The sequence below is a fragment of the Natrix helvetica genome (assembly GCF_964273705.1).
Source record: "Natrix helvetica genome assembly, chromosome: 5".
Classification (NCBI taxonomy): domain Eukaryota; kingdom Metazoa; phylum Chordata; class Lepidosauria; order Squamata; family Natricidae; genus Natrix; species Natrix helvetica.
In genome coordinates, this window is record NC_138551.1 from 71,224,259 (window position 1) to 71,249,133 (window position 24,875).

The 24,875-nt window shown below is 36.1% G+C and overlaps 1 protein-coding gene across 3 annotated transcripts in view; it reads right to left on the reverse strand.

Moving 5' to 3' along the window:
- Positions 1-954: 954 nt before the first annotated feature.
- TCERG1L (transcription elongation regulator 1 like) overlaps positions 955-24,875 on the reverse strand; it is a 210,997-nt gene continuing 187,076 nt past the window's right edge. For all 3 annotated transcript variants that reach the window (XM_081955683.1, XM_081955682.1, XM_081955684.1), the window contains 4 exons: positions 21,378-21,513; positions 17,763-17,852; positions 6,977-7,095; positions 955-2,074 (listed from right to left, as the gene is read on the reverse strand). In XM_081955683.1, coding sequence (XP_081811809.1) covers positions 1,918-2,074; positions 6,977-7,095; positions 17,763-17,852; positions 21,378-21,513 — 502 coding nt within the window. In that variant the 3' untranslated portion in view covers positions 955-1,917. The remainder of the gene's footprint in view (positions 2,075-6,976; positions 7,096-17,762; positions 17,853-21,377; positions 21,514-24,875) is intronic.

The following is a 24,875-nucleotide window of genomic DNA, read 5'->3' on the forward strand; positions in this document are numbered from 1 at the left end:
TGGAACTTCAATTGCTTAGCAATTCTAATATAGTAACTCTATTTACACCTGATGTTATGATCTTTTTTTTTTGCCATAGTTGCTAAGTGAATTATCCCAGTTGTTACATGAATCACACAGCCATTATGTAAATCCACCTTTCTCCATTGACTTTGCTTGTTGGAAACCATGAGAGTAGACCCCAAATGGTGATCGTGGGACCCCAGCAGAGGTGGGTTGCTCCCGGTTTGGCCAGGATTGGGCAAACCAGTAGTGGCAGTAGCGGGACGCTCTGCCCACCTGCCTGTACGCTTCTTGCCATGTCCAGAAGCATCGCAAGTATGAGCGCCCACATAAGCAAAACCAGTAGCCCTGAGATTTTCTACCCATCTCTGAACCCCGGGATGCTGTAAGTGACACAATGTAGGAGAGAGAATGGCAGAGCCATGGGGAGGAGTTAAACAGACATCAATTTAGAATTATTACACAGCCAGAATAGAATGAAGTCCAGCCCCACTTAGCTAAAGCTTATTTATCCAGATGCTAATCTTGTGCCTTGGTTGTAGTAATCAATTAATTAGAACCTTCATATGTGGACCTGTTTTTTCATGCCTGATACATAGATACATGCCAGTTGCCGTGCCCAAATTTTGATCATGTGAGCATGGGAATGCTGCAATGGTTTTAAGTGTGGAGACCATTCTTTGGTCACTTTTTTCAGTGCAATCATAATTTCAAAGAATCACTAAATGAATGGTTATAAATTGAGGACTGCCTGTACTTTGAGATGTTTTGAACTATAGAAGTAGACATCAGATTGCTTACTACTGGAGGAACTAAATTAAAGAATATTGGCCTAGAATTAGAGTTTTTCCCTTCCATGCTTATTCTTCAGTCTTCAATTAAATACCAAAAAAAAGTTGCAATTTTAAAGATGATTTCAATCATTTGGAAAAAGAACATGACCAATAGTCTTAAAATATTTATTAATTAAAAAAAGATTAAAATCTTTGATTATACAAAGATGAGACTGATCTCATGCAAACTCTTCGCATACAATAAAAATAACTCAAATATTAGTAGGATGGGTTTACAAAATAACTTCTTTATAATAGCTTTTAATATAGAAGTGCTGCTCTTCTTGATGTGCCTAGAGCATTATTGAGAATAATTTAATTACAAAGCTTTTTTTTTTTTTGGGTAAAGATTTATACACTGTTCTACAGGAAAGATGCCAGGATTTTCACATCTTCACTATGATTACAATTAATACCCTATTACTACTACGACTCAGAAAACTAGACTTAGACCTATGAACATTGAGTAATGATTTCTTCAGTATCACTGGACCTTTAAACCATTTATTTTTGTTTAATGTACAAAGCTGCCAAAACATAACTGTGCAGCATTCTTAACCACTTTTATTTGGGAGCAAGTGTTGGTGAAGTCAACAGGACTTATTCCCAAATAAAGGTGCAGAGAAGTATAGTGTTACTTTTTATTTTTTCTTAAATGGTTAAAAAAAATCCTTGATATTATTATGGATGGCATCTGCTTCTGCTTAATAACAAATCACGCTGGATTTCAATTTTGTGTATATTACAAATAATTTGCATAAATTATTAAAACAATTAAAAGACTGACATATCATGTAATTAGAAACGCATCAAATTTGAATGTTGTACAAAAAGAGAGCTTCAATATGAAACATTAAGTCTCTGAGAATGAAATATACTACAGATTTCTGCAGTGCAGTCTTCCACATACAACAGACAGAAACTTTGTGTGCTGCGATGGCTTTTCGGATTTTCTGATTTTTTTCCCCTCTAATTTCTGGGAGTAAAAAACTCAAAAGATGATATTAAAATGCATGCCATTCATCTTCTCTGCTGTAGATGCCCCAGTATTTGACTTGCATTCTTATTGCAGATTTCCTTTTTATCTCATTTTCCGTAGCCTTATTCTGTTCTCTTTGTCTCTCTTTTTAAGGATAAGTATGAACTGGTTGAAAAAATGCTCTTGGTCTTTCTTTTTCTGAACCAATCGAAAACGTTGATCTGTGCCATATTTCTCCGCAAACTCCTTAAAGGTGGTCCTAGAATGTGAAAGGAATAATCAAAGAATAAGCAAGGATTCGCAGACAGCTGCAAGCTGTGTCAATAGAAGTTTATGAATGAAGGCAAATATACATTACATGATAAAGTTTCAGGATCCAATTTGGGTAGGTCAGAGATATCAAACTCAATTTTATTAAGGGGTGCATCAGGATTGTGTTTGACCTCAGGGGGGCAGGGAGAGATGTGGACAGGGTGGCCAGATTGATGTCACTGTTGTTGAGGCACCTGTGTGGCCGGAGTGCTCTGCCAGCAAAAATGGGGCTCGCAATTTCCATTTTTGTCTGGGCCAACCTCCTGCAACTTCTGCCAGAAAAAAAGGAGGTTGAGAGGGCTGCACATACCCTTCACGAGCTCTGTTTTCTGCCTCCTACAACCATCTGTCAACGAAAAGGGAACTGGCTCTTCCAAGTTCCATTTTTGCTGGCACAGGCGCTGTGGATGGGTCCTTCGCTGTTTCCAGGGCAGCCCCATGGGCCAGTCCTAAGCACCCCACAGATCCGTCCCACGGGCCTTGAGTTTGACACCCTTGAGGTAGGCCATCAGGATCACAGGTTTGGATCCTGCAATAAGTGTTTATACTCTTTGGCTCTTTCTTAAACACACAGGGTTTTTTCCCTACTGAAATCATTCTTACTGCATCTTTTCCTTGTCACGGAGGTGAAAGAAATGGAAAGATTAAAGTCAAAAATCTCGCAAATTCATTGACCTACTTGGCTTCTCATCCTAAGTCATTATTCCACTTTCACATAAAGGCCTTATTTATTGATTCATGGATGGAACCTAGAGGAATAATTAGTTCACTGTGGATGATCCAACATAATTAAGATTAAGATGGGATTCTCAAAAATTTAAGAGTTTAAATGATTTTGCTTAAACTTGCCAATCAACATGGCTTCTTTCCTTCCATAGCAGCATAATGTTTTAAAAGGCCAAGATTTGCATCAGAACTGGTAGAGACAAATATCTTTTGATTCTCAAGTGTGACTCTCTCTAGAAATATAGAGGATGGGAGCAGTATTCACACATATAGGGAAATTTGTGAAATAATTTGTATGGGTAAATAAAGTGTATGTGGCATATGGAAATTCTGGCTTAAACTTCAATGATAGGCTTTATGTAAATTGCATTCAGGACCACATACAAGGTCTTTAATAAATAGGCAGGACTTTAATCACATAGGAAAAGGTGGCCATCTTGATTTTTGATGACCCTGCTTGATGCCATCATGTAGTAGTTTTTAGGCACTCCATGAAAACCACAGAAAGTGGGGGATTTAGAGTCATATTTAAAGTGGCTTATTTTTTGAAGCATTGCAGGGGAAAAAATGGATGAATCAAATAAATGTCTGGTCTCTTTTTGAAACAACTCTGAACCCCATCTCCAGGTTCCCCTAGATATATCTGTTTCCTCGTAGCTTGAAAATATTTGATTGAAAAAAAGGGGTCTTTTCCCCCATGATTTTGACAGAGGTAAATATCATACTTCTAGGGTAATGCAGAACATGTTTGTCTTAGCTTAAAAAAGGAAGGCTTGCAAAATGTTCCTGCTAGAGATAATAAAATAGAAATAATAACTGGTTCACTTTACAGTACAAGAAGCTAGTTTGCTGCTATATTAACTGTCAGCCTGGAGAATTATCTTAAACTGAAAATGTGTCTTAGGTGCTCTTATTTCTGGTCTTTGACTGAAATAAACTTTGACTTGACTATCTGCCAGATGATATTACTTTTAAAAAAATGAAAATGAAAGGAGGTGGTGACCCAGTGATTAGCTTGGATGTGTGCCCACATACCCAAAACAAATAAAATGTCAAAAGCATCCAGAGTTGGACTTAGCATTCAGTGATAAGATTTAAGGGTCTCGGTAGAAAGGGCATAGAGAATATCTAATCCATTTGATTTCTTGCAAATGGGTATTCTTTGATTATCCTAGTTGTCATGGTAGCATTTTGCAACAATACCCACTTTGTGATATTAAGTTTCCTAATATTTATGTATTATTTCTCTTCCTCTCTCTCTCTTTCTCCCTTCAGCTTTTGACTCCTGATGACTACATAGACAAGTCTTTCTCATTTTCTTGGCAATATTTCTGAAGTATTTTGACATTTTCTAGGGTTGCTTAGACCCATCTGATTTCCTGCTTAATGCATGAGTAGAACTCAGATTTTCCCAGTTTCTGCTTTTTGCCTTAACCACTAGACCAAACTGTCTCTAATTATTTTTTTATTACTTTTATATCCTAGATTTTGTTGAAAAACTCAAGCATATAGCAGTCTCTCCTATGTTTCTTCTCCCATAACTATTGTGTGTGAATATGAACCATAGTGATGAAATCAAAAATGAAAAAAAAGATCAACAAATTGGATATATATCAGTGGTGGGTTTCAAAGTCTTTTAGAACCACTTCTGTAGGTGTGCCCTGTTTTGTGGGAGTGGCTTGCTGGCCATGTGACCGGGTGGGATTGGCTTGGCAGTCATGTGACTCGGTGGCATGGCCAACTTGTAAAATGTGGTGAAACTCACTTAACAACGCTCTTGCTTAGCAAGCAAAATGTTGGCTCAGAAACTCTGGCATTTGAAGCACGCAAATCTTAAAGCTGTCAAGTTACAAGACCCTTGCACCCCTAACCATTAGAAAAAAAACCAGTGGTGTTCAAACTTGACAGCTTTAAGACTTGTGAACTTCAACTCCCAGAATTCCTCCTCTTGCTCTTCAACTTGATATGCAGACAGGCGGGGGGAGGGAGCTGGAACCGGTTCAAAATGGCACTGTAGATTTGTGGAACCTCTTCTATAGAAGAGGTTAGAACTAGCAGGAACCCACCATTGTTCTACTCCTATAAGCATTGAATAATTCTTCAATATGCTCCATATACAAAAAATATATAATACATTGTTAAAATCTGAAAATTATTCCCTACATTAACATATGGAGATTGATAAAATTATTCAAATTATGAGTAAAATGTTTTTCTTTATCTCTGTAATATAAATATGTCATCTTAAACTATCTTGATGATTAATGCAATTATAAATAAGAATCGTAACTTTATATAAGATTCTTAGATCCTTCTTACCATGAAGGATCATGGAAAACAGCTAAATAAAAAAGGCAACATTTCAAAATCTTATGTTTAGTGTGCAGTCACCATTATGAATGATAAATTATTGTGTGAATATAATTTGGATTTTTTCAGAAGGAAGAAAAGTCATTACTGATTTTATAATATAATAAAGTGTACTTGGGCATACAGCAAGCATTAATCACACTTGCAACTGGATCTGCTACTGCAAAGCATAATAAAGTACTGTAATAGATTTTGACTGTTCAGTATATTTTATATACTGAGATAATAGATTCAGTTCAAGTTGCTTGTAATGCATGACAATGAATTAGATCTTCATTAACCTACTGGTTACTGCACCAATATAGCTGCAGATATCAAATATGTTCTTCAAGTAAATTATGCATTTTCTCCATGTGTTTTACATATGGAAACCTATACTGGATCTGGAGTTCAGCCTTTCTTGTATAATTTAGGGCTTAATAAGAAAGAATGGAGAGATTATTGACACTTAACATGTAGTCAATCATTCAAAATATTGGCCTTTGCTGTAATAGAATAGTGGCAGAAGATCTGGGATGTTTTATACAACAGCAGAGTTGGAAGGAATCTTGGAGGTCTTCTAGTCTAACCCCCTGCCTAGGCAGGAAACCCTATATCATTTCAGACAAATGGCTATTCCAGTGTTGGGCCATTCACAACTTCTGGAGGCAAGCTGTTCCACTGATTAATTGTTCTAAAAGTCAGGAAGTTTCTCCTCAGTTCTAAGTTGCTTCTCTCCTTGATTAGTTTTCACCCATTACTTCCTGTTCTCACCTGTGCCCTCAGGTGCCTTGGAAAATAGTTTGACTCCCTTTTCTTTGTAGCAACCCCTGAGATTTTGGAACACTGCTATCATGTCTCCCCTAGTCCTTCCTTCGGTCAAACGAGACATACCCAGTTCCTACAACCGTTCTTCATATGTTTTAGTCTCTAGTCCCCTAATCATCTTTGTTGCTCTTCTCTGCACTCTTTCTAGAGTCTCCACATCTTTTTTCTTTGAAAAAAGAAAAACGGGTAGAGAATAATAAGCACCACTAGTTTTAAGAACATGTCTATGATTTGAGTTGCCACTGAAAGTACCTTTATGCATTGTACCATCCATTAAAAGGCTTGCAAAATATTTTCAGGCATGAAGTTTTAACCTGCAAATTTATCAAACCATTGTGGAATAGGTTTAATGATTTTTTTTAACAAATCTCCAACAATTTCACAAAGTCTAGCAATGGGGTTGTCACAGAGGTTGTATTCAGCAGGTTCTGACCAGTTCTGGAGAACCGGTAGTGGAAATTTTGAGTAGTTCAGAGAACTGGTAAATACCACCTCTGTCTGGCCCTGCCCCCATGTATTTTCTGCCTCCCGAGTCCCAGCTGATCAGGAGGGAATGGGGATTTTGCAGTAACCTTGCCCTGGAGCAGGGAGGGAATGGAGATTTTACAGTATCCTTCCCCTGTCACACCCACCAAGCCATGCCCACCAAGCCAAGCCATGCCCACCAAGCCACGCCCACAGAACAGGTAGTAAAAATTTTTGAATCCCACCACTCTGATGTCATATCTGAAGTATCATGTAGTCTTTTGCAAGAATATTGAAGTTTGTGAGATTTGATAGTCTCACAAGATCTCAGCGAATCAGAAAATGACAAATATTTGTGTCCAGCACTCTAAGTGATACATTCATATTCAGAAGCTTGGTATCTGGCATAATCTCAGTTTAGTCAAAACCCACATTCAAAGGATGTTCCAATTAGGACATGTATCCAAAAGTTGCTTCATACCTAGGTGACAATTTAGATTCCTCAAGCAGCTTTTTAAACTCTTCTTTGGCTAGCAGTAATTTGTTTTTCTTTTCCTTATATTCTTCTCTTATTCTCGTCTTGACAAACTGCTCAAATATCTTAAAGAAAGAGGAGAAGAGAAAGGAAAGTCACGAAACATCATTAAATGAGTTACCTGTGAAGACAGACATTTCTTTAAAACACCTTTTGATAGTCTGTTGTAAAAGAGTTGATTAAAATTATTTTATTGTTCCTCTCACAAATGTTTTTTTTTTTTATTTATAGGCACTGCTTTCAGATCATGTCATGAATAAAATTCAGATCCTTTCAGGTGAATAAATTTAACCCTTAAGTCTTTGGCTTAAAGTTTTTTGAACAGGTGGAGTGGTTTACTAGGATCTCAGTAGTACTACTAGTAGTAAGATTACGGTTTTAAATGAAAGGAAAAATTCTAAACTCAGCCTACAACAACAGTACAAAATAATGATTTTTGCATTCCAGTGATACTTGCTAGAAGATTGGCAGGGGCACAGTGGTGAAAATGCAGAATTGCAGGCTAACTCTGCCCACAGCCTGCAGTTCGATCCTGACCAGCTCAAGGTTGACTCAGCCTTCCTTCCTTCTGAGATCAGGAAAACCAGACCCAGGTTGTTGGGGGAAATTTGCTGACTCTGTAAACAATTTACAGACTGCTATAAAACATTATGAAACGGGCTGAGTGCTACTGCTGTTGCTATTGCTACTTCATAGGGAGATCCTTCTTATCTGAGAATTTGCAACCATTTATGCCAGTGGTTGCCATACATTTTCTTTTGTGACTCAAACCCAATAATCCAAAAATCCTTTGTATGCAACACAGGCAATACACTTAAAGGTAATTAACTTAAATTTAAATGTCCCTTTGATGGAGTAAGGGGTTTGTATGTTGTTACCCAAATAAAAACAACTTTTACTTAATTTTGGGCAATTTTGGGCAACTTTTGGGCAATATTTACTCAATTTTGGGCAATTTACCCAGATTTGAGCAGCAGCTCCTTACACTCTGAATGTAAAAATTGCTTAATTGAGCTTTGTATAACCTGCAGAGAATGTGGTCAGTTTTGTATTTGGCTTCTGGATCTTTCATTTGCAAAAAAGGAAAGCTCAATTATTTTTATTTGTACTTACTGTCTCTCTGTGCCCCCCCCTCCCCCAAAGTATCTCTAATCTAATTTGATATACAGGTAGTCTTAAACTTACAAGTCATTTAGTGACTATTTGAAGTTACAATGACACTGAAAAAAAAAGACTTCTCACTGTTTTATGACTGTTGCGCCCTCCCCATTCCCCTTGGTCATGTGATCATAATTCAGACATAAGTCTTGGGGTCATGTGAGCATCTTTTGAAGTCCTTCTGACAAGAAAATTCAATGGGGAAGCCAGATTCACTTAACAATCATGTTGCAAACTTTTAACAACTGCAGCAATTCACTTAACAACTGTGACAAGAAATTTCGCAAAATGGGGCAAAACGCACTTTACCAATTTTCACTTAGCAACATAAATTTTGGGCTCAATTGTGGTTGTAAGTCGAGGACTAGCTGTATTTTGGCAACCTACTGTCCCAGAAAGGTGTAATGAACATTGAAGAATTTCTCTACACTCAACACTGAGACTGGTACAATTCCAGCAAAAATACTCTTAACCCCTTTCTATTCATTTTACAGCTATGGGTTGCACAATGAAGTGTCTTGGAGAAAATACAAACTTGAAATGAATATGTGATGTGTTTGTGTATACGTCTATGCTTCTGTGAAGTTATCTGTTTAGCTTTAGAGTTTTCAAATTATATTTTTAGCCATCACAGGAGAACATTTATCTCCAAGCTAGTAATTACACTTTCATTGGCTTTCAGGAGTTGTATATATTAAACTATGAATGAGATGGGACTAAGAAACTCGACTCCATTTTAATGGATATACTTTCCCGTTTTGAAATGTGACACACTGAAATAAATCCATTATGGATTTTAAAAAAATGGTAACTACAAAAGAAATGTAATTCTAATATATGGAAATGAAATATTCAGCATTGAAAATGAAAGGCACAATAAAACATTTGTTGGGGATGCATATTCTTAGTCCAACTTGCATATTCCAGTTCTATATTCTACAGTCAGCATATCTTTGCAGCCTCCAGTTTCTTCTTTGGTCATTTTGCATTGGGTTGCTGAGCTTCCTTCTATAAAGGCCTTCTATAAAGAAACAGATTCAGCTATATTGCAGTGGCTCAGCACCTGATTAGATTCCTGCCACATGCTCTACTTGAGGCTGCCTCTAAACACTTCCTGGAGGCTTAAGTTGGTACTGAATGCCCAAGTGCAATGGCCTCCAATTAACTCCTAGGAGCAATTTGAAGTGCTGGATTTATCTTATAAAGCTCTCTATATTGTTGTTGTTGTTGTTGTTGTTGTTGTTAGTTGTTAGTTGTTAGTTGTTAGTTGTTAGATGTGAAGTCGTGTCCAACCCAGTGCAACCCCATGGACAACATTCCTCCAGGCCTTTCTGTCCTCTACCATCTTCTGGAGTCCATTTAATCTCACCCCTACTACTTCAGTGACTCCATCCAGCCACCACATTCTCTATCGTCCCCTTCTTCTTTTGCCCTCAATGTTTCCCAGCATTAGGCTCTTCACCAGTGAGTCCTTCTTCTTCATTAGGTGGCCAAAGTATTTGAGTTTCATCTTCAGGATCTGGCCTTCTAAAGAATAGTCAGGGTTGATCTCCTCTAGGACTGATCAGTTTGATCACCTTGCAGTCCAAGGGACTCACGCGAGTCTTCTCCAGCACCATAGTTCAAAGGCCTCAATTCTTTGGCGCTCAGCCTTTCTTATGGTCCAACTTTCACAGCTATACATTGCAACTGGGAAAACCATAGCCTTGACTATACACACTTTTGTTGGCAGGGTGATATTTATGCTTTTTAGTATGCTGTCTAGAGTTGCCGTAGCTTTCCTCTCCAGGAGCAAGTGATTTTAATTTCTTGGCTGCAGTCACCATCTGCGGTGATGTTGGAGGCCAGGAAAATAAAATCTGTCACTATCTCCATTTCTTCCCCATCTATTTGCCAGGAATAGAGAGGGATGGATGCCATGATCTTAGCTTTCTTAATGTTGAGTTTCAAGCGAACTTTTGCACTCCTCCTCCTTGACCCACATCAAGAGGCTCTTTAGTTCCTCTTCACTTTTTGCCATTAGAGTGGTATCGTATGCATATCTGAGGTTGTTGATATTTCTCCCGACAATCTTAATTCCAATTTTTGATTCATCATCCAATACTGCAGAGGAGAGAATATTGCAACCCAGCAATGATGAAACATTGCCCAAGTGTTTTGCCAGGTTTTCCCTTCTAGTCCAAGTGACAGGAAGGATGTTAAAACTGCCTGCCCGCCCCATTCTCAGAAGGGGGAAAGCAGTTGACACTTAAATGTGGAAGGAGCAAAAGAAACAGAAGAATCTGCCAATAAGGGGCTCCATTAACCACTATTCAAACAAAACAGCTGGCTATTACTGCCATCAAAATGGAGGAAATATTCGAAATCTGGGCAAAAAACCTTGCTAAGCTAGCTATATTGCCAGCCAGTTCATACACAGGAGACAAGTGGTTAAAGGCTGAAATGCAGAAAAGCGGTTATTATAGTGTAGTGCATGTTCATAAGGGAAAAAGATCAATTCAAAAGTAGATGTGTAAATGAGTCTGTTGTGTATGTCTTGTTCAAATTTAGCAGTAAATGATGTGACAGGTTATATCTGGGCACAAACTGAATTGTTTTCACAGAGATAATTTTAATTGAGTGTGCTTTTCTGAATGATGGTACTAATTCTTTTTATAACTGTAGGATAGTCATAGTTAAACTACTATGACCTTTTCAGTGTAGCTGATGTGTGAGATGAGACAAAATGCCAATAAATCAAGAGAAAGTTAAATCCATGATCTGATTTTAATCCACCTAGTCCCAGAGTAACTGGTTTCCATGGAAAGATTGGAGAGGAGAAACTTGAGAATTGGTCTAAATAACCAATATAAATGCAAGTCATTTGGGGGCCAAGGTTCAATATCATGTATATGTTCATTATAATGAGCAGGTGAATTTTATGTTAATAAGCATTTGGTGAAGATCTGTGTTTAAAAGTGATGGCTAATTGCAACACCTCCATTTATAACTCCCCTGCTTTATGCAGTGGTACTGCAATAGCAATAACAGTTAGACTTACCATATATATGTTACTGTGAAAGACAGAAATTGGTGAATGTCGACTTTCACCGGTGAATGTCAACACATACCAAATATGTAGGGTTAGGGTTAGGGTTAGGGTTAGGTATTTAGTGTAAGTCATAAATAAGGGTATTTAGCAAATATTTCGGACATACACCAAGCGACTATGTGAATGTTGACATTCACCGGTGAATGTCGACATTCTACAGATTTCTGTCTTTCACTGTAACATATACACCACTTCACAATCCTTTACAGCTCTCTCTAAGAGTCAGCATATTGTTATAGAGTCAGCATATTGTCCTCAACAATCTGGGTCCTCATTTTACCCACCTCAGAAGGATGGAAGGCTGAGTCAACTTTGAGCCAGGGAAACTTGAACTGCTGAACTGCTGGCAGTCAGCAGTCAACAAAATTTGCCTGGCAACACTACATTCTAACCACTGCACCACTATGGCTCATAATGTGGAAAACCCCACATTGGTCTAAACCAGTGTTCTTAACTTCAGCATCTTTACAATGTATGGACTTCAATTCCAAAATTACTCAGCACAGTGGAACCAGAGTTGGCCCAAACATTTTAAAGCTTCTATAATTGAGAAATACTGGCCTAGAAGATGAAGAACTAAAATTCCACAATATAGAAGATTCCAAGTAAAAAAGTATGTTACTGTTTTAGATTTTGCAGCATATCTTAATAACACTGGGAAAGATATGTCACCCAGGATGGAGTGTTTCTTGTGGACCGATAATGAAACAGGCTAGATTGCTATAAGTCTGTACCTTTTCATAACATATTTTGACAGAATACAGAGTTGGAACCAACCTTGGAAGGTCTTCTGGTCCAACTCCCTGCTCAAGCAGAAGATCCTATACCATTTTAGACAAATGGCTATCCAGTCTCTTCTTAAAAGTCTCCACTGTTGAAGCACACACAGCTTCTGAAAACAAGCTTTTCTACTGGTTGATCTCCTTAGTTCTAGGTTGCTTCTCTCTTTGTTCAGTTTCCGTCTGGTGCTTCTTGTCTTGCCTTCAGGTACTTTGGAAAATACGTCTTCTTTGTGGCAGCCACTCAAATATTGGAACACTGCTGTCATGTCGCCCTTAGTATTCTCAAACAAATGTCCAAAACATGCTTAACTGATGAAAAATAACTGCACTAGGTTAATTCTGCTATCTGCTAGCTAAAAGCTGGAGGACTTCTGTGCAAAGGAGATTTGTGATCCCTCATAGGAATCTCAATGAGAGAGCTAAATTGATCCTCGGCAGATGGTTTCAACAGAAATTCCTAAATAAATAACTTGGCATTCCAAATCCAAGGCTTGAGCTTGGCCAAGTGGTTTGTAGGCCCACAGCATGGCAAGGTTAGCTAAGAAAGTTTACTGACTATTAGGATGAAGTCTTATAAAACCATTGATTGTCCTTTGTTGGTTTGAGGATGCGGATACACTCTTATATCTCAGGATGGTTAAAATTCATTGCCTCTTCCCTGCTGGCTGTCAGTGGATTGCTTGCAGTGCTTTGCCTGGACTTGAAATTGAATAGCTGTTGTTATACAATTGGCATCTCTTCACTGAGAACCACAGCTCTCAGTCTGAGCTTCAGAGGAAGCAGCAATGTTCATTGATTTCCCCTACGATTCCAGCTTCAACATGCAGGCCAGAATGAACTTGAATAACCTCACAAGAAATCCAATCACTTTAAGTAAACTAATATATATTGAAAAAAACTGGGAAGTCTCAGCCAATACATTTAATCAATTATCCCCTTTGCATTTTATTTACATCCCCCCCCCAAAAAAAAATTACATAATTTGAGTCTCCTTTTTGGGTCTGTCCATCCATCTTTTCCATCTGCAATTGTTAAATTTGCTATTGTATTGCTTTTAATTAACTGTGCAAGAAGTGAGTCTTATACCCCCAATGTAATGTTCTATACATTTGTGCACAATGCACAAATGTGCACACACCCTTCCTCTGAAAAATCAGGAAATCCTTTTCAACACTACAATGGGTAGCCCTGAGTGCTACAGAATGAAAGGGGGGGGGGGTAATTGAATAACAATAACAATGTCTAAATCAGTACTGCATGCTATTTATGCTTGCCAAATTGATGACAGTATATTTTTGAATATTTCTGGGACCAAGAATGAGAAGGTTCTATCATGTTTTACTTTGGAGCTCCATAGAAAGTTGGATAGCCACAAGTTTTTAATATTGTATACACTAATCTGAGAATAAACGTGACAGCCTTATCCAACTTTACATGATAGATGATAAAAATGACCGTTGGCACAAACAGGTTTTTGTTGCTTTTATATCAGTTTTATTTTAGTTTTTGTAGCAAATGGATGTTCAAACATATGTGCAAAGTAAAACTGCCATATATAAAAATATTAATATGGTACAGAAACCAACCTAGAAAATAGCACAATGAGTATGTTTAAAAACCAGGAAGTGTCAGAAATTGAGGAAACTAGACATCTGATATCCAAGTCCCTTCCAACAAGTGAGATGCAGCTACTCCTGTGGCAAAAAGATTTTGCTTGTGCTTTTGATAAACTGAGCCCCCCCCCCCAAAAAAAACAATCCTCTTTGCAAAAGATTGATCAACCCAAATATAATCATTTGATAGGTTGTTTTGATCAGAGCCACCATGTTTTGCAAACATAAGGACAGAAATACATTTTTGTATGTTTTTTACTTTCAAATTCTTCTAAAGCATATGCAAAGATTCAATCCTCACCATACCTTAGAATTTGGTAAACAAACACATTTTAATTGCCAAGGGAAACAACCTTCCTTGAAATTAGAAAGAGATGATCATATAAAATTGATAAAGTTGGTCTTTATTCAAAAATCTAAGCCCTTAAGTCAATATTAGGTGTATAAACAAAGTTCACCCATTGAATGCTGATAGCATTGTAACAACATTCAGCTAGTGAGGATATCTAAGGGGACATAATTTCTAGTTGAAGAGGTAGACAAATATTGTTCAATTATAAGAAGCTCAGGCCTCAAATGGATTTAAGAAACCTTCACTAGATGTTCTACAGCCTTTGTTCTAACCCTTGACCACAACTGGGATCAAAATTTCCATTGCTAAGCCATATGATTGTTACATGGATTGTGCCTGATATATAACACTTTTTGCTATGGTTAAGTGAATCTTGGCAATTGTTAAGTTAATCACATAGTCATTAAATGAATCTGGCTTCCCCCATTGACTTAGCTTGAAACTGGCTGGGGAGGTTGCACATGGTGAAAACATGACCCCAGGATGCTGCAACCATCATAAGTACATATCAATTGCCAAGTGCCCGAATTTTGATCACATGACTATGGGGATGCTGCAATGGTTGTAAGTATGAGGACAAGTGTAAGTTACTTTTTTCAGTGCTATTAATAACTTTGAATGAATGGTTATAAGTGAAGGACTATATCAGAAACAAATCATCATTGAAAGCTTGTGTGCCTTTCTGCAGGAATATAGTGTTTAGGGTAAAGGTAAAGGTTCCCTTCGCACATATGTGCTAGTCGTTCTGGAATCTAGGGGGCGGTGCTCATCTCCATTTCAAAGCCGAAGAGCCAGCGCTGTCTGAAGATGTCTCCGTGGTCATGTGGCTGGCATGAGTAAATGCCGAAGGTGCACGGAACGCTGTTACCTTCCCAGCAAAGGTGGTTCCTATTTTTCTACTTGCATTTTTACATACTTTCGAACTGCTAGGTTGGCAGAAGCTGGGACAAGTAACGGGAGCTCACTCCATTACGCGGCACTAGGGATTCGAACTGCTGAACTGCCAACCTTTCTGATTGACAAGCTCAACATCTTAGCCACTGATCCACCAAGTTCCTAGTGTTTAGGGTATTCTAATAAAATTATATCTTCTCCTTTTCAGATCCTTTAGTTAAGTACAGAAAATGCCTTATCAGCAAAACAGGGTATAATCCTACTTTAAAAAATATGAAACTCTCCCTAGAATTTGAACCAGTTCAGGACTCAGCTAACTTTTCTTTTCTTATTTGGCATGGAAGGAAAAGTCTGGAAAGTGCAACCTAAAACTTGTTGCCAAGCAATCGCTGCACACTTTTCCCATTGTCAGGCCAGCATTTTTGTGTTTATGTAAGGATCCATCCTAACACAATGTTCTCAGAGGCAATGGGGTAAAACAGTCAATTCAGAAAGTGTGCAGCACACAGATCACTCCGTTGAAAGCACTTACATAGTTATGAAAAACTGAGATTTTTTTTTTTCTTAGAGACCTCCACAAAAGGATGTGAAATTGTGTCAGATAGTGATCACGTTTTGCAATCCAAGCTGCGCTCCTTCTCAAAGGTGCAGCACACAGATCACTCCGCAGTATCCAACATCTTAGGCACTTTGATCCCTGCCCCTCCATGGATGCATATGAATTTTCTCCAAAAGACTTCCGTATCTATCATTATGATTTTCTACTTATATGAAGTAGGATAGCAGAGATGGACTGCATGCATATTAATAACAGTGAGACAGCACCAATAAGTTTTTTTTTTAAAAAAACCTGGCATTTTTTTTTCTGCCACTCATTTATCTTGTTGTATCCCAGATCTGATAGCAATAATTTTTCAGGGAAATCTTCAACTCAACCATGGCCCCATACATATTAATCAAAAATATTTCAGATGAACACAAAACTTTCAGTCTATTATCCTATTCTGCACAATAGACAGGTAGGTTTTTAATGTTTCCTATAAATTGTCCATCGCCCCTATTTCGAAGAGAATTCATTTATTGTTAGTTCTGGAAATCTGCACAAAGATTTAGCTTTTAGCCTCAGCATCATTTAATCATGCATATTTCTTTTGACTTTTGACCATTGCTTCTTATGCTTTGCCAGTTTATCAGAAGGTTTATTAAAAGTGAGATAAATAAACTAACTTTGTGCATTAATCTTTCAAAATAGCAAATCAAGCCTCATGTAATGCCTTCATCAAATATTACTTTTTTTCCTTTTTTCCTAGTAATCAAAAATATCAAATAAAACTTTGACATTTTAACCAATGAAAACTGTGTGAAATATTCAGATCTACTGCTTCTTATTCTAAATCCTCACAATCATTTTAGGGTAAAAATGCATCTATGTTTTGATTATATATATATATATATATATATATATATATATATATATATATATATATATATATATATAGAGAGAGAGAGAGAGAGAGAGAGAGAGAGAGAGAGAGAGAGAGAGAGAGAGAGAGAGAGATGCCTCACCAAAATGTTTACATTTAATGTCAATTTAATGTCTGTTTTTAAAAAATAGAAGAAAGAATGAATTAAAATAGTAATTTTAAAATTATTTTGTAGGCATCAACAAAGGGTCAGACCCAAATATATCCTTCTACTTGTAAATAGACTATCTATCTTTCTACTATCTATCTATCTATCTATCTATCTATCTATCTATCTATCTATCTATCTATCACACACACACACACACACACACACACATCAAGAGGCATCCATTTGCAGTAAACTTTGGCACACAGGACAGAAAATCACAGAAACATCCCTTCTCATTATAACAAATTCAATAAAAATAAATTATAATTAATGGCCATTAAAAAAAATTAGAAAACTAATAGTTTTCTGCCCATTAATGACAACCAATACCAGTTTAAGATGGTCTCCTTAATCTGCACAATATTAACAACAGCTTTTATAGAAAAGCTTTCTTTTCATCCAGCATTGTATTTTTCAAGCTGGTATGCTCAAGTGCAATAAAAAATATTGAGAATCATTGATGCTTCAAATTTTGCAGAAAATTTCTAGCATTCTTCACCACAGTATGACTGGAAATTGTAATACAACCATACTTGGGGATCACCAGTCCTTGTTCTTGCAATGAAAGAAAGAATATTTCAACTTAAATAATTTTAGTTGAAGTCCATGGTATTAAATGCTAGATACAATATGTAACCTATGTAAGATAGAAATCTTTGAGGATAATCCTCAGATACATTCTAATATAATCAGTGAACTAACTCTCTTAATGTAACAGTTAGTCAATTATTAAATGTACAGGACATTTTGTATTAGTTATTAATTAAACTCAAATGTTTAAAATTTCAACTTGAAAACATAAGGGTCAAATACCCCCAATTTTATGCACACACGTCATGGTTACTGATGATGTCTTATGCAGACCAAATTAAAATGAAACATGCATTTTATAAAATGTTGTGTACCAAGACAGAGTTATCACTTGTTGGTGATAACATCCTATCATAAAATGCTCTCTCAATAGAGAATAATCTGAGACTTTCTTCATTACATCAGGTAAAAGCTGATTGAAATCTCCCTGGCTATTAAAATATGTGATTTAATAATTCACTTCTGATTTAGCGTACATTTTTATTGATGTTCTAAAAATGACAATATAATTTGACCTTTAATGAGGTCATTAAAGTGTAATAATATTTAAAATTTATGATCAATTTTATATTATAGCCTGTATTTCTTTTAAAAAGCTTCCAAAACAAAAACTCACCTGTTTACGTTCTTCTGAATTTAGTAGAAGATAACGTGGATCAAACACAATTTTATGAAGTTCTTTTTCCCATGTGGAAAATGCAGAGACCTGAGAAAAAAATGTTAATGGAAGACATACTGTATAAACAACGTTTAAAGGCTTGAGAATAAAATAGAAATAGCACTTAGACTTAAATACTGCTTCACAGTGCTTTATAGCCCTCTTCAAGCAGTTTACAGAAACAGCATATTGTTCCCAACAATCTGGGTCCTCATTTTACCGACCTCAGAAGGATGGAAAGCTGAGTCAACCTTGAGCCTGTAAGAATTGAATTGCCAAACTATAGGCAGCCGGCAGCCAGCAGAAGTAGCCTGCAGTACTGCACTCTAACCATTAACCACTGTACCACAAGGGTGCAGAATTAGGTACCAATATCTTATTAAAGTAATATTACAGTGTACAATGTTTTGAATGATATTGTCAATCATCTAAATTATTATTTTAGCACAAGCAAAAAATCATCACAGGAATTTAGATTAAAAATAAAATGGGCTATTAGAAGTAGGAAAAAGAAATGATTAATTTCCTCAAACTAGGAATTAAATAAAAAGTGACCATTTTATTTAAAAAGAACTGAAAGTATACTGTCACATACAGTGATTGAAAATCTAATAATAGAATGATTATGTCCATTCCACTTGCTATCTACGATTTACTTTTTCAGCAAATATTCTTCACCCAGCATGTATTCAGATGAATACTTATTCATCTTTTACTCTTTCTACGGAAGTTCAGCTTTTGTTCAGAGGTTTTCTGAGCATTTCAGCAATTCAAGAGGTTTCAAATTGAAAAGACATTGGAATAATCCACTATAAAAGTTACTGGCACTCAGTTGGTCTCTGCGTACATTTTCCATCCTCCTTTATTGGAAGTGCTAAAAAAATTAACCAAGTTTATGTACAGTTGAGTCTTAAACTCATCAGAGGAAAATTCCTTTATTAGAACAAACCAAAATATCACCAAAACATTACACAGAAGAAGTCTCCAGAACCTTCAGGCTACAACTTGGATAAGGAAATTAGCTGCACTTCCATACCAGACTCTAGTAGTCATATCCAGTAGGCTTGGGATAGTCTGAAAAATGTTTCTACTCCTCACCTGTATGACTTCAAAAACCAAGAACAACATTCTGAGTTACTTCAAATCAGTTTCCTTAATTGTTCCTCACCTGTAGATAAAAATCTTTCCAAACCAAACCCATCTACTTGCACCACTAAAGGTATAACTCTAAGAACTCCTAGGGAGAAGCTCTTTTGACCCTCTTCCCCTCAACCAAATTATCTAGACTTCACTGTCTCTTGCTTCTCTGGAATACAGCCCCTCCTGCCTGATGACATTCCACAACAGGACCAAAGATCCACCACTGGTAGTCTTCCTTTAGGGACCACAACAATTGAAACTGGCAACTTGGTTATGCAAGGCAGTTGTGAATATCATGTGACTGCAGCAATGCTTATAATTTTATTCAGGCTTTCCTTTGCTTTAGAGCACGGGCGTCAAACTTGATCGTGTCACGTGACAAATCACTATGTTTTTTTGCCTTTGCGGAGCTGGGGTGGGCGTGGCCTGCATGTGATGCACCTGGCCCACAGGCTGCAAGTTTGACACCCCTGCTTTAGAGCACCAGAAAGATATGGTCCCCAAATAGTTGTGTGACCCCAAACAGCAGGAAAGATTTCCAGAACTCAACTCATGAGGAAGCTGGATAAAAGTGCAAATATTAATGCTTCTATTTACATTCAGAGTAGATATTCAGAAGGCACATAATGGGGAATGCACATTGAAAGGAATGTGCTGGTAGCTCCCTGCAGCAGCAGCTTAGGAGGCAAAAAAAAAAACCTTTCATTTAAAATTGATTAGAGTCTTATCAGCGTAAAGCAGAAAAGCAAGGAGAGTTCTAATCAATGAACTAAAATCATAGAGCTGATCTTTTTAGCTTGTGGTTAACTTTTTAAAGACACCTTGCATCATGAAGTAAAGCAGCTCAGGAAGATGTAGATTGCTCAATCAATCTCGCTGTTCCACGGGAGTCAATTTTGTGACCAATGCCCACATTTCTCTTCTCCACTCCGAAAAGGCATTGGTTACAAAGTTTATATTTCAGCATCATTATAACTATGAACAGTTGTTTCTGATGCAAAAACAAGGATTACCTGTATGGCAAAGTATGTAGCAGATGGATAACAGTACAAATTACCAAACTTCAGTATTAAATAATCTCCAATTTCCACCTATAACTGTTCATTAGGTTCTGGTGATTGTGCCAGAAAACAATTTCAGTTTACAAATTTTATGTACTAGATTCTAATCAACAAACATATATATCACAATTAAAACTATTACGTTTAGCATGCCAAATGCTTAGGATTGTACTTATTGCAACTGTCTAGCACAGCTACTCCTGCCTCATGTCCTCTTGTTCACAAGTCTTTACTTCTAATGGGAAATGTGGCTATTGTTTCTGAAGAAAAATCAAAGTATAAAGATTATGACGTGTGTGCAGAGAACTCAAAAAAACCATCACCAATTTTAATGATTTATAGCATACTTTTAGACGATGTGGAATAAATACATAAGATTGGTCTTCAAAGCAACTTACGAGTGAAGTTAACTAAAAATAAGTGCAAAATGAATCTCTAAAGGCTAGCATGAGCACCCAATTAATTTCAAAACATGTTTCTTTCCTTGATGCTAAATTTACTTTTTTTAGTTATCAATGCATCCAAACATCGTATAACAGGAGTTGCTTCTCTGCAATGTAATCTCATACATTACAGATGTTTGGACAGAGAAGATCATAACATTGTTTCCCTTCCAACCAGCATCCTGCCAAAATGGAGAGTGTTGATCGCATTACAAGGGTCAGAGTGATTTCCCTTTTAGTCCTGGAATTTCAAATACTACTACTGTAGGATGAAATATAACAAAAATATTAAACTCAGGGACTTTCATTGGCTCACAGCTGCTAAATAAATGCTTGCATAATGGGCCAATAATTTTAATATACCAAAATGGATTCTTTCACAATTTAAACTGTATAATTTTATGATGTCGTAATGATGAACTTAAAAGAAGATCCTCATGAAGAATGTCAAATAATTAAATGTACATTTAATAGTTTAGAGATATGGATACTATAATTATCTAAGATTAGGCAGAGATCAGAAATTGGAATGTGAGTGTAACTCAATACACTGAAATAGCTTCTCTACGGATCCAATTATTAGGTAATTTGAGTCTCTCAAATATTGGAACAATGCTATCATGTCCCCTTTTGGTATTATGGAAAAACCTACTCATTCTTTTCATTAGACCATACCCAATACACGGATAGGATCAAGAAACTTGATAAGCACAAATCATGTTATTATGGTTTTCTTTTTTAAAAAAGCTAAGCTTGTGCACAGTAATGGCAATAACATAATAGTAAACAGTGGAGTTATCTATTGATAAGAACATATTAACAACCAATCTAAACCATTAGTCTGTTGTAATATATCTATTACATATATTAGGATTATATCATGTTGCCCAATATTACAGGAATCAGGAAAACCATAGGCAATTTCTTACCCCTCTTTCCAGAAGCATATCGCGAAAATGGGTAATACGTTCCTCCAAAGGGAGGGTAATCTGATGTTCAGATGTTTTTACATTTTTCTCTTCCATTGTAATTTTTTCTAGCGCCGCGTTCTGTGAATTTTCCAATCTTAAATAATAGAAGAGACACACAAAGTGATATATGCATTTTTAAACTCTTGGTAAACTTTAGAGCGCAGGAACCTCTAGGAAAATATAAGCAACATATTTTTCTCCGTAGTGAATTTAGAAAGTATATGCTGAATTTTAATCTGAGACAATGCGTTATCATGTTATTTAGTTAAATGCAACACCACAAAGCTCTGGTGTTAGAACAAACTTTAAACCCATTTAAAAATTGGCTTTTTCAAATAGTCTAAAAACCTATGCAGGAAAAGGGCTACTGCCAGTAGTTTCCTTCCAAGTATCTGCATCATTTTCAAAAGCTGATTTCCAATATTTGTTGATTTAGGCAAAGATCTAAAATAGATTACTTTGTGTGCCCAGTGAAATGTATAAAGAATCCCTAAAGATGAACATGATGCTTGATAACATGGACATCTTGAGAAGTTCAACGAATCACAAGAAGAATTTACCCCTTGGGATTTTGTTTTGTTCTGTTTTTTGTTTTGTTTTGTTTTTCACATAATAAGACATGGCAGAGAAGGAAAAGATGATGGGTAGGGAAAAATATGACAAGAAAATAACTGAAAACAATAACTAAAAGTGAAGTAGCCTACTAGGTGTTTGATGTATTGCTGAATCTATTCCTATTGGCAAGACTCATTGGGGTCTGAAAGTATTCACAAAATATATTTGGGAGCATTTGGCAAGAAAAAAAATATTCACATGACATTTCCTACTTTAAGGTGGTAGAACTTGGAAATCAAAACAAGAAGATATTTTCATCTTCTATTTCTATCACTATCTGTTTAGTCAAGAAAAAAATCAAAGAAGGGACACAAAAAGATACTGTTTTCTGGGAGATACATAACAGATACAAAGAGAAGATGTGGTCTGTAATAGTGATTTAACTGAAAGCCAGCTTGGCCCAGTGGTCAAGATATCAGGCTAGAAACCAGGAGATGGGGAATTCTAGTCCTGCCTTAGGCACAAAGTCAGTTGGGTGACCTTGGGCCACTCTCTCTCAGCCCTATAAAGGAAGCAATGGCAAATCACTTCTTAAAAAAATGCAGGATTTATGCAGACAATTGCTGGAATAAAAGCAACCTAACTTGTTCATGTTCGTCTTGTCAAGAAATTTAAAAGAAGAAACTTCATCAGTCCCTCCTTAAATCCCAATTTAATTTCTACTTGTTTCTTCTTTAAGAAGAAATAATGAACAATACAGCAAATAGAGAACAGGCTAAATAAAGCACTGCCATCTAGCCATTATATTTGGTCTCATCGGCAACATATTTTTTAAAATAACCATAGCAGTAAAATCAAATATGATCTATTTACACTTTTTAACTTGATGGGCTAATTTCTGGAGTGTTGAATTTTTTTTAAAAAGGAAGACATCTGATATCCAATTCTTCTAATGAAGTATATTTTGAGAAAATCTATATATTAGACTACCTGTTTCCAGATTCTGTGGCTGCAGAACAAACCAATAAATGTCACCAGATGCAAATGATTCTTTCGTATTTTCAATCAAATTACTGTTTTAAATGTATCACATATTTTAGGAAACTCATTTCAAAAACTTAATAAAAGGAGACTGACTTTCAGTAGTGATACAACTTGGACACCAGGGGAACTACAGATTAGAAACAGGTGAGGGGGGAGGGTAATTGTAATAGAAATGTTAAAATTTACTTTCAGATAATAAATTACATTCCCCAGTTAAGCAATATGGGCCCTAACTTACAGTATTATCTTCATGCCATCCATAATTGCATTAAAAAATTCACTCTTAAATTACACTAAAATGGATATTGCATGTCATTAGTAGCACTAAAGCTATCAAAATGTCACTTTTCATATTAGAATAGTGACTTGGATATTGTATTAGCTATTTTAATTCTTCCAAGTTATAATATTCCATAATATGATCTATGAAACTTCCAATCTAATTTCTGGTAACTACCAAGTATTTATATTCAGTGAAATTGATGGGAACCAGAAAGTTAAATCATCAGCAAAGGTAGCCAGAGAGAATCTCTTTCTTCCAGTATAGTTAATTAAAGTGATTTAACAAATGTAATAGTTGTGCACTTATACTTGCAGCTAAAACTGCCATAAAAGAAAAAAAAATGAATTAAAGCATTATGCAAATTAAGCACTCTTAAACCAGTATATTAAAATTCTGAAGTTTGAAGGAAACATAAATGGAGTTGAACCATACTTTCTTAATATTGCATCATTTTAAATGTCATATATCTATCTAAATATAAAAAAGAAATAAAAATATGAAATACAATAATAATAATAATAATAATAATAATAATAACAACAACAACTACACATATGTTTATTTAAACTTCCTACAAATGTCATAGAAACTGTCTTCATATAAAATATATATAAGAGTTTTATTCAATCTTTCCAGAATACAGGAAGGTGCAAAATTGTTTTGGCCTGAATAGTGGACATCTGATAGATAAAAAAACTCACCACTCACAATCATTATTTTATCAATATATATATATATATATTATCCATAATCAAACAAATCTTGTTGAACTAATAAGGACTAAAACAGTCCATTATATAGCGATCCATGCTGGTGTAACTGTCACTAGGATATTTTGATATTTAGATTTATTATATTCCTTCAATTGATTAAGGTTCAAATGTTGCATATTATAGAAAAGTAGCTGCAAAGATAGAAACCAGCTATTTTTGCATTCAGCTCAAGGATACTCCTCAACAGATGCTATAGAAACTTAGTAAGGGTAAAGCATATAGATGCACTTAATGTGCCAGGTTACAAGGAGAACAAAAACATTGTCTAACTCTGCTGTGAGCTGTGAGTTATTCCTTAAATTCTAGCACCACAAGAAAAATAATATTGATATGCAGTGGTATCTTTTCCATTGACATGGTTGAGTAACCACTTAGATCAGTTCCGTTTATCCCTTTGGAGGACTGATTTTTGGTTTTCCATATTTTAACAAGATAGACAATAATATTTCCCTCATATAACTTTTTAAAGAGATAGTTGGGGATTCAAACCCTTTTTAAAACCTTTAATAAATTAAGTGTACATCCACATGCTTATCTCTGGAATTATAATGAAACTAAAAGGTAAATTTAGGAAATGGTAAAAAAGCAAGAGATCACAAGAAGTCCATGATCATTGAAGGAAGAAAGAGATCACAAGAAGTCCATGCTCATCTTTGAAATGCTAAATAAGAAAGGGATTGTTTGGGTTGCCTTATAGTTTTTAAGCAGTAAGTAAATCCCATGTTGACCCTCACAATGGATCAGACTAGGTGTAATTTCCACAATAGTATCTATGTTGTTACTAGTCCACTGGGAGCAAAA